This window comes from Physcomitrium patens, chromosome 7 (genome assembly GCF_059467195.1).
Source record: "Physcomitrium patens ecotype Gransden chromosome 7, ASM5946719v1, whole genome shotgun sequence".
Taxonomy (NCBI): Eukaryota; Viridiplantae; Streptophyta; class Bryopsida; order Funariales; family Funariaceae; genus Physcomitrium; species Physcomitrium patens.
The window spans coordinates 1,149,561-1,158,409 of NC_143416.1; the positions used below are offsets into that span (position 1 = coordinate 1,149,561).

General features: G+C 43.0%; 1 protein-coding gene across 9 annotated transcripts; it reads right to left on the reverse strand.

Moving 5' to 3' along the window:
• Window positions 1-381: 381 nt before the first annotated feature.
• Window positions 382-6,305, reverse strand: LOC112284636 (ent-kaurene synthase CPS/KS, chloroplastic-like). 9 transcript variants are annotated; one of them, XR_016504041.1, is made up of 11 exons: window positions 6,102-6,305; window positions 5,360-5,679; window positions 4,901-4,996; window positions 4,508-4,602; window positions 3,949-4,252; window positions 3,642-3,825; window positions 3,131-3,469; window positions 2,094-3,000; window positions 1,723-1,968; window positions 1,216-1,589; window positions 382-560 (listed from the first exon to the last, which is right to left on the reverse strand). XR_016504041.1 is itself a non-coding variant. In XM_024524632.3 (10 exons), the coding sequence occupies exons 2-10, from the start codon at window positions 5,538-5,540 to the stop codon at window positions 1,296-1,298; spliced, it is 2,646 nt and encodes an 881-aa protein (XP_024380400.1). In that variant the 5' UTR covers window positions 5,541-5,679; window positions 6,102-6,305; the 3' UTR covers window positions 1,017-1,295. The 9 variants fall into 9 exon arrangements, 3 of the variants coding, with proteins under 3 accessions (XP_024380400.1, XP_024380398.1, XP_024380399.1); XR_016504040.1 differs by having other exon boundaries at window positions 382-668; XR_002970473.3 differs by having other exon boundaries at window positions 6,057-6,305.
• Between the last annotated feature and the right edge of the window lie 2,544 nt (window positions 6,306-8,849).

Genomic DNA, 8,849 nt, shown 5'->3' on the forward strand with positions numbered 1-8,849 from the left:
CTAAAACAATTATTTTGCAATTTTCATCCTTATTTCTCACTTTGTGCAACTTCTCAAATGATGAACAGCACAACGGAAAGAAAACCAAAATACACAATAAGGGATGAATGAAAAAGTTTCAAAGCAAAGGATAGATTATCTGTGCAAACTATGCTTAAAAATAGCCATGAAAGACCATGTTTTGGCCAACTCAAAGCTTTCAAGTCAATGAGAAATTCTCACTGAGAGTTGAAACTTTACAGAATTTTTGTGTGTGCACTCAACAGATATTAGATAGCAAATTTTTGTGCAGAAGTACTCTCAATCGGCCAAAAAATACAAAGCTGAAATAAGATTCTTGTAGAGAAAGAGCGCAGTGATGATTGATCCCAAGTCCTCCAGTTCATGAAATGAAGCTAGATTTATTCTCGTTCAATTTTGCTTCCTCAAATGAATTGAAGCTTTGGTCAATCTCACAGGAATTTATGCATTTGCACCTCTTATCTCCGGAGTGACGACCACCTTGCTACTGTGGACTCCGTGTTTGAGGCATATTCATTGAGCTATCAATCTCATTTCATCTGCAGTTGACACAAGCATTTTCATTTCTAGTCAGATCACAGTGAAGAAGTGATCAACTCGTTGAGTATTCCGCACTTCTGGGTGGGAAGAGGACGCATAATTCGGCTCTGCACATGAGGATCACAGAAGAAAATTTCACTTCCCTCACAGTTTTGGATACTCTCTAAAGTCTAAGTTTGTCTCAAAAGTTGAACTTGTCCATTCATGTTCCTAAACGAGAGCTTTACAAAAATTATGAAGTCCATAACAGGGAAGAGAGGGAAATATTTGCTGAAGGGGAAGCACGAAACTCTTGCTTACAGAAGCGAAGAGGAGATGTGTAAAATATAAATAGAAGTCCTTATGTGGAAATAATATTCTTTTAGTTGCTCTGATGTGTACTCATACATTAACAAGGTGGCCTGACTGTGGTTTTCCTAACGAACAACTGAGATCAATAACTGCAAGGAAGGAGATGCAAAATGTAGCAAGCCTTATAACTTGAATAGATCGGATGAAATGGGCTTACATGGCAACGTAGATTGATACGATGCTACAGTCTGAGCAACATCAATTCTATCAGATCTGATAGTAGACGGTGACAGGAGCTAATTGCACATTTGCGTTACGGCATTTACATTTCTGGACTAATTGGTTATGTTACATGATGCTTACCCACTAGAAGGACCCGTTTGCAATTGGCAAATGTTTCGCTTTGGTATGCATGTCGAGTAAGTGGATTATGCGATAGAATTCTATTCAGGTACTGGCTCGAAGAGCACCTTCTTCACAAACCCTGTCATGGCTGTCAGTGACGAAAACCCATCAGTGTCCTTGTAGAAAGCGTGCATGATCTTCGCCATGTTTAAATGGATTCTCTTACAGGACTTCGGGACTGCAGTGAAGCGCAGCACTTCGTATGTCAGCTGTTGCATGGAGTTGTCGACCAATTCCTGCAGATGAGCGATGGCCATGGCCTCTGAAGGCACACTTGGATGCTCCTCCATGTAGATCTGCACGCTCGATATCTTCCCTTGGCTGGCTTCCCTCTGAAATACGATATGTGGCATTGATATTTCCTTGTCAGTTCATGATTGAAACTTAGCAATGCGACTCTTTTGAGGGTTTAACGTTTCGAAGATAGGATCTCAGGTTGTAGGGGTTGTGGAGCGAGTCGATTACCTTCATTCCTTGGATGTCGTTGAGGATGCGACCTACGCGGTTGACGAGATGCATGACGAGATGGTAGTCATAACTGTCAAGCACATCCTCATCGAGCCTATGGCCGGCGAAGAAGAGAGTGCTACATACAATGGGCTCTAGTGCGACGGAGATTTCAGCGACTTCCATATACTCGTCGAAGGTGGGGACGTAGCCGGACTCTGCCCATTCGGCTTCTTTCAAAGCTGAAGTGATCAATTTGTCCCACTGCAGCAAACAAGTCAAAGCACAGGAAAATCACGTTAGACGAGTCTATCCCAACCTTGTTCAATTGATTAAGGCACAGATCAAACACGTTTACACTGAAGAGAGGTGTAGGCACAAAGACTCACGTAATGCTTGAGATGATGATGTACGTCTCGTTTCTGTGCCATGAATGCCTCCTCGGCGATAGTGTTCACAGTCTTGTACAGTCCCATAAAGAGAATCTTGGCTTGCTCAGGTAGTCCGTTGATGAGCTCGGGATTCCAAGTCCTTACGGCCTGCACAAAAACCCGAAGCTCTTCCACAGGTGTACCGTGATCGAAGTAATCGTCTAGAACGGTGGTGAGCACGCAACAGCGTGCCCAAACGAGCCTCGCCTGCACCATTTCGGGCTCAAACATGGTTGCAGCGCCTGCGAAGTAGCACTCCACGGATTTCTGTCTAGCAAACTCGAGGTCTCTAAATTGGCAGCTGGCATTCCATTTGATGACCTGCTCGAGTTCCTTCTTGTGAAGAGCTTGGCACATGTTGAAGTCGGCTTTGGCCAATTTGAGAAACACTTCGTTGGTGACGGCCGGCATTTTGTAGAGCGACTTGCCAATCCAGATATCATCAATCCCATATTGGTCCAAGTAGGTGCGATGCTCAAGACGAGGAAGGCTAGCATACCAGGGGAATGTGAGATTGTATTCCACCTCGCCCGCTAGATCCTTCGTGATTATCCACTTGTCGAAGCATTCATTGTTTTCATGCTTGGTTCTCAAAAAGTTTCTGGAAAAGGTTCTGGCCTTTTTTAGGAGTGATTCCCCTGGGAAGAGCGTTTGCGATGCTCTGCTGAGGTTGAACATTCCCGTGACGGCTTGGCTGGACTGGCCGGCGAAGCAGAAGAACTCACCATCTTTGAAAAACTGTCTGAAGCAGTCCTCCTTGACGTCGAATCCGTGTGTGCGGAGAAGGCGGAAGGCCATGGCCGTGTCGTCCACGTCCTGCACGGACGAATTGCTTGCCCAGCCAATACCACAATCCTTCCAGTATCTGCAAGCAGAAAGATTCGTGACAAAGAATAAGTTCAAGGCAAATTTCCAATCGTGGAGTCCGAACATCACAAATTGAATACGTCTTGTGATATACTCCAAATCAAGTCTCTCATGGATAGAAGGCATACCGGTATACATATTGTAGACAGTCTCTGATTTCTCGCTCGAAGTAGCGGGATATTCCCAGCCTTTGTAGGCGGTCTACCATCCACAAACGCTCGAAGAGATCAACGGGGTACACGTTTGGACAAGCGTGGTCGAACTTGATGAGGAGCTGGTTCAAGTAGTCGAAGCACTTCACATCTTTTGTGTACATAAGTGCGCATGCAGTGGATGCGGGTGAATACAGAAAGGAGCCATTCTCGGACTGTAGCTGGAGGAGCTTGTTCCAGTCCACTTCCCGGTGCAGGCCTTCCAGAGAATGCAGCAAAGTAGTGGGGTACTTGTACACCATCGCCATAGGAATCCTGCTCTAATCAATCACAAAACAATTTACTGCTTCCAGTTCATTGAATGCAAATGAGAACACGTTTTCGCAGATTGGCCCATTCAGCAGTGCTTCTGTAGAGGCCTGGACATTAACGCTAATTCTGTGATGACATTTCAAGAGTGAGGAGTTGATGAGGCAAGATAGCTCACTTTTTCATTTTCTTCTCTCTTTCAGCCGAGATTTGTTGCAAGATAGTGGCATCGTATGGTAAATCCAGTCCCAGTGCCTTGGCATCTTCCATCATCGCTGGGAAGACAATCTCAAATCCAATCGGCATATGATTGGCGTCATCTTCCTCCATTTTGTAGATGTTAGATTGCAGAAACTGGATTCCTGGACAGATTCCAAGCCCAAGATAGTTCAGAGCTGTGGAAACAGTGTCTTAATGTGTGAACGGAAGAGCAAGTATGTTGGAGGATTGTGGGAGAGACAGAGAGCTCGAGTTTGTATTCTTACCACGCTCTACGTTCTGAGCCCCAACACCCCAAGTTTTCAGGGCAATTACACAGGCGAGAGTGTTGCAAACGCGATCGTATCCAAGGAAAAGAGACGGTTCACCCCAATCGCCATCCGGGAGCTGATTATCAATAATCCACTGCAAAGACCGATGGAACTGAGGGCCATGTGAGCCATCCAGCGCTGGCACTCGCGCTACCCAAGCTGTGTCGTATGGAGACATGGATATTTCCCCCAGTGTCATATTTCGGAAGTACATTCTGATTTCCTCAATCCACTCGTTCATCTGTACATTCTCAGTCACCTTTTGTGGCGCAGAGCACACGCCATGCTCAAAACGTCAATTTCAAAATCCTTAGGATGATGAACGCGAGCAAAAAAAGGTCATGATTATTATCATCTTGGTTATCAAAATCTGCCATGAGTCAACAAACTTTTGGGATCACGTCTCTACATGCAATATTATTTTATGAGGTGACATGGTTTTTGAAAACATTGCACACCCTTGGTGAAAGAAACAAAGTCTAGTAAGAGACTTCCAAATAATCGAGTCAGGTACCTGCAACAAACATTCCGTTCTTTGCAAGGTTTCTGACCATATGTCTGATACGTACAAAGTAGACTGGAAGTTATCAATGGATTTTTCCATGGGTACTGCAACAATAGCCAACGAATATGATTAGAAGCACTGCTGAAGTGCAAAATGTGTTTCTCCTCAAGACTGCTAACTTTAACACTCATGTAATCACATGTCAAATTCTACACTACTTACCCCTGTTTTTTTCTTTTTATTTTTTATTTTTTCCCTAGCCTGTAGGAAGAAATACCGACAGCCAATATGGAAACACACATCTTAATTTTCACATGTTTGTTCAGACATCTACGACGCATTAAAGTGAATTGGATTTTTGTGCCTGAATCAATGACACACTGCTGTAAGACTGCTTCTTACTCGGAAGTCTGTGAGTAAGGGACCCCTCTTGCAAGTGGCCGTTTGAAGAAGGATTGATGCCGGAGGGTCCAGTTACAATCCTGTAAGATCCGCTACCTGGTGAAGAAATTCAGATTGTTTAGTCCATGAGAGTTAGATAAACGACCGCAAAAGAAGAACCCAAAAGAAGGAATTATAAGACTTAAAGATGCAATGCATGTAGTTTAGATTCATTTATTTCGTTTTCTCACCTGTGTTGTGCTCGAATCAAAAGGGTATGAAATGTGAGAAAATGCTGTGAAACAATTAAACGTGATTGAAGACGTAATTAAACGCGTTTCATTGTGTCTAACGAGTGTGAAAATTACAATTTTTAAGCAATCCTAGCAAACTATTTTACTCCGATTTTAGGTGAATTACACAGTAACAATGATTCAATTGTGTCTAAGTTCAGGATATTCTTATGGTTTTAAAGATTACCAGGAGAGCTCTCGAGGACTGATTCAGTAGGTCGCAAACATCGACGCTTCTTTAGGCATTGAACTGCAGCAGGAGTTCTAGTGCCTGGAAAACGTAGAGGTTGCCCTCGAAAAATCTGAAAGGAAGACATGCTTGACGTAACGCCACAAGAGCGATTCTGTATCAAGGTGCTGGAAGCCATCTCTATCAGTCTTAAAAATCCCTATATCGACGTTGAGACTTCGGGTACTGTCTCCGCTGGATATATGAGTCTGATGATTCGATTTTACTCCCTTCCCCAACTTGTGTTACTCGATGTGTAGGAAAAGCCACCCCCGTACCTGAACGGCCCCCCACACAATGAAATCACTTTAAAAAACACATGAAACGCCTAGTTCGTTAGGAATCTTCAGCAAACCAATCGCAAGAATTGCGCGAACATCACCACCTGCAATGACTAGAAATGTAACCCCAAAAGGTGGGACTCGAAGAGTGCATGTAACATCCTGCGCAGAAGTTTCTGTAAACTTGTTGAACCTAGCATGACGTAAACCGCACATGTATACATTACTTTGGCGGTTCCTCAGCAGATCTGACATGCATTCGGTATCATGCTCACACTACTCGTCGTCCTAGAGTCTGCTTGAACTCTACCAGTGCATACTCAAGACAACGCAGACTGGGAAACCTAGAGATGAACACCACCTTGAGAACCCACCAGTTCGCAGAACACAACTGAGCTTGATCACCAAGCATGCATTACCAGCTTCAAGTCTCGGAAGGATTCAAACAAGCATCCAGTCATCTGTAAAGACGAAGTGCCGAAAGACCATCGCTTTCGTGACACAAGGCTTGAAGCTGGTCACAGGAGCATGACGAGCATTGCAGTCTTCAGCACTGATTGAGGCTGCGGAAACAATCTTCTAATGATTGGTTGCAATCCTGAGCTGCCTGTGAGTCAGCTTGTGATTGAAGTCACTGGTTCGATATCATGTGACGGGACAATGTATATGTGTGTTCCTCTGTAAAGGATCGAGCCAGGTTGATTCTCTAAGGTATCCCGTGGATCCGCCCGGTCTCCAGCAAGTTGAGCGTTGAAATGGCCAGATGCATTCACTCGGTTAATCTAAGATGTTGGTCTGTAGCAAAAGTTGTCCGAACCACAGCTTTACTCCTTTAGAATGTCTGCATGTGGTTGCGCATTAATGCTTCTCGTTGGTTTAACTCCAACCACTATTTCAGGAGGCACATAAGTTGTGATTGTCTAATCAGTGGCCTATGCTTGCCAGCAATGAGTACGTACAGGGATCCCAATGCCAGTGAGATCAGTATAAACTCCTAATCGTTCCACAAATGGACCTACACAGTGGGTACTTTCTAGCCACGTTACCATCTTGCAGCTTTACATCTTTTCCAGTGCTATCTTATGCAATCCACCAATTAATGGACATTCAAAATGTAATGGACAATATTTTCTTACTTTTTGTAGAATATCTTATTTCGGAAACTCTGCGATAAATTATTGCGAAGATAATAAGTTCTTGAAGTGTTTTATTCAGAAATGTATCGAAGAGATGCCCCAGTCTTGTTTCAATGTCTGGGTAAAAATTGTTCATGCTAAAATAAGAACATTCCAAGGTTTCGAAGTTCAACAAATCACCGCCTTGAAACACATAGTCATGTTTTCAGTTTGATTATTCCAAGTGAATTTATCTGTGTCAGTTTCTCAATCACTTTTTCTTTTCTTTTCTTTTCATTCTTCTGAAATTGAGCATTTTTTGTTTTAGTGCAAATAAAATTTACTAACCATTATGAGCAGCATTAATCTGTAAATTACCCTGGTAATAGAGTAATAGAGAAGGAGGTGCATTCAAAACGTCGATGTTTCCTGTCCTCAAGAAAATTATATTTTGCAAAAAATAGTATGTTTTGCAACTGCTCATAATTCGACCATAATTCTTTATTACTTTTGTAACTTCTGTAACTTACACACGAATAGCTTCCTCTGTATCAAAGGAGACTTGCCGCTAACAAAAAAATATTAATCAAAGTTCATGCTCCGTGGGCTTTACACCCTGTTTTATGATTGAATATATTCTTTTGGTTACATAGATCGTGATATTCCATTGCACATTTCTACACAAAAAGAAATTTCTCCTGAAGTTTCTTCAAAGAAACCCTTCGTTTATTCCTGATATATGACTTCGGTGGTCTTTAGAGAGACACTCGCTGTAGCCTCTGAAGCGGAAAGAGCATCATGTACGTGATCTCGGACAATTTGTAGACACGTGAATTGGCAGGGTTTCAGGAGGCTCCTTTCACGCAAACATTCTCGTATCCACAATTGCGATTTTGTAGCATGCAAGCGTTCCAAACTGTGACCTCATGATTTCTTCACTGCAAAGTGAGAAACCCTTCTGTGACAAACAAACAAAGAAGAAGAAGAAGTATGCTATCATTGCGTTAGGTTCATGAACAGAAAGTCGAGATTGTTGCAGAAGCTTCGTAAAGTTCTACGACTGGCGTCAATGGACTCCGGAGTGGGATTCGGTTTTTCCGATCCAGAACAATAGACAGAACATGGCTAAAAGAATTGGTGAGGCAATTCTCGGAATATGTTCCCATGCACATCTAAATCTCCTAGGTGGTTGTTCTCAAATTAATATTAGAATACAGGATCCAGGCCTGTATTCTAACTATTGGTTTACCTTGAGTATTTTATTTCTCTCCATCGGTTTGGTTGCTGTATCCACGCTATTATTGGGAAGACTCTCAGTACATCTGATTTACCAGCGGTGCAACAGATATTGGCGATGTCCACGGTATGTGGGTCAAAGATTCCGGCGCGGTTGGTATTGTCGCCATCTTGTGCAGAAAATTGAAATGTGCTCGGCGTTGGGGTTCCTCAAGTTGGCATGTATGTGTTACAAGAGCTGAAATGAATTGTGATGAATGTCATGTGGGTCACGTCCAGCAACTGGCTCGAGAGGACAACCGAAACATTGTACAAACAGTGAACTGCAACCAAAACAATCGTGGGTCTGTCGATCCAAGAGGGTTATTCTGATTATTGCCCTGCCAGACAGCTAACAAGCTTCTGGATCTAAAGCTACTTGGTCGGAAAGGCATGGAAAATTAGCCTCGGCCAGTGGAAACGATTCTGAGAATAAAAACCATGTGGCAATTTTCTGTCACCAGAGTTAATGCCTATTTTTTCGTATAGGAATACGGATTCCTCGTGAACTTGCAAATTAGAATCGCCTAAATGTGCATTCACTCGGTTAATCTAAGACTGAATGTCGCTGTTTCTGAACAATGAATCCATATATTCTTGATACTTGGACAATCAATTAGCATCATGGAATTGCAAGCTTGACCAGGTTACAACAAACGACAATCTCTTGCTGATGCCTCATTTCTACCATGAAACCCGGTCAATAACTTGCATTCACTAAGAACCCGCATGCTGCGAAAACCTTGTCCACAGTATGTTGATGGGCTTTAACTTTTG

What these genes read in the sequence shown, in the direction of transcription:
- LOC112284636 (XM_024524632.3), bottom strand. Translation starts at nt 5,540, where the DNA reads ATGGCTTCCAGCACCTTGATACAGAATCGCTCTTGTGGCGTTACGTCA. An exon ending in AGAGAGAAGAAAATGAAAAA is followed by an intron (nt 3,470 to 3,641) that starts GTGAGCTATCTT and finishes TGATTAGAGCAG; the next exon opens with GATTCCTATGGCGATGGTGT. An exon ending in TGTCTACAATATGTATACCG is followed by an intron (nt 3,001 to 3,130) that starts GTATGCCTTCTA and finishes TTCTGCTTGCAG; the next exon opens with ATACTGGAAGGATTGTGGTA.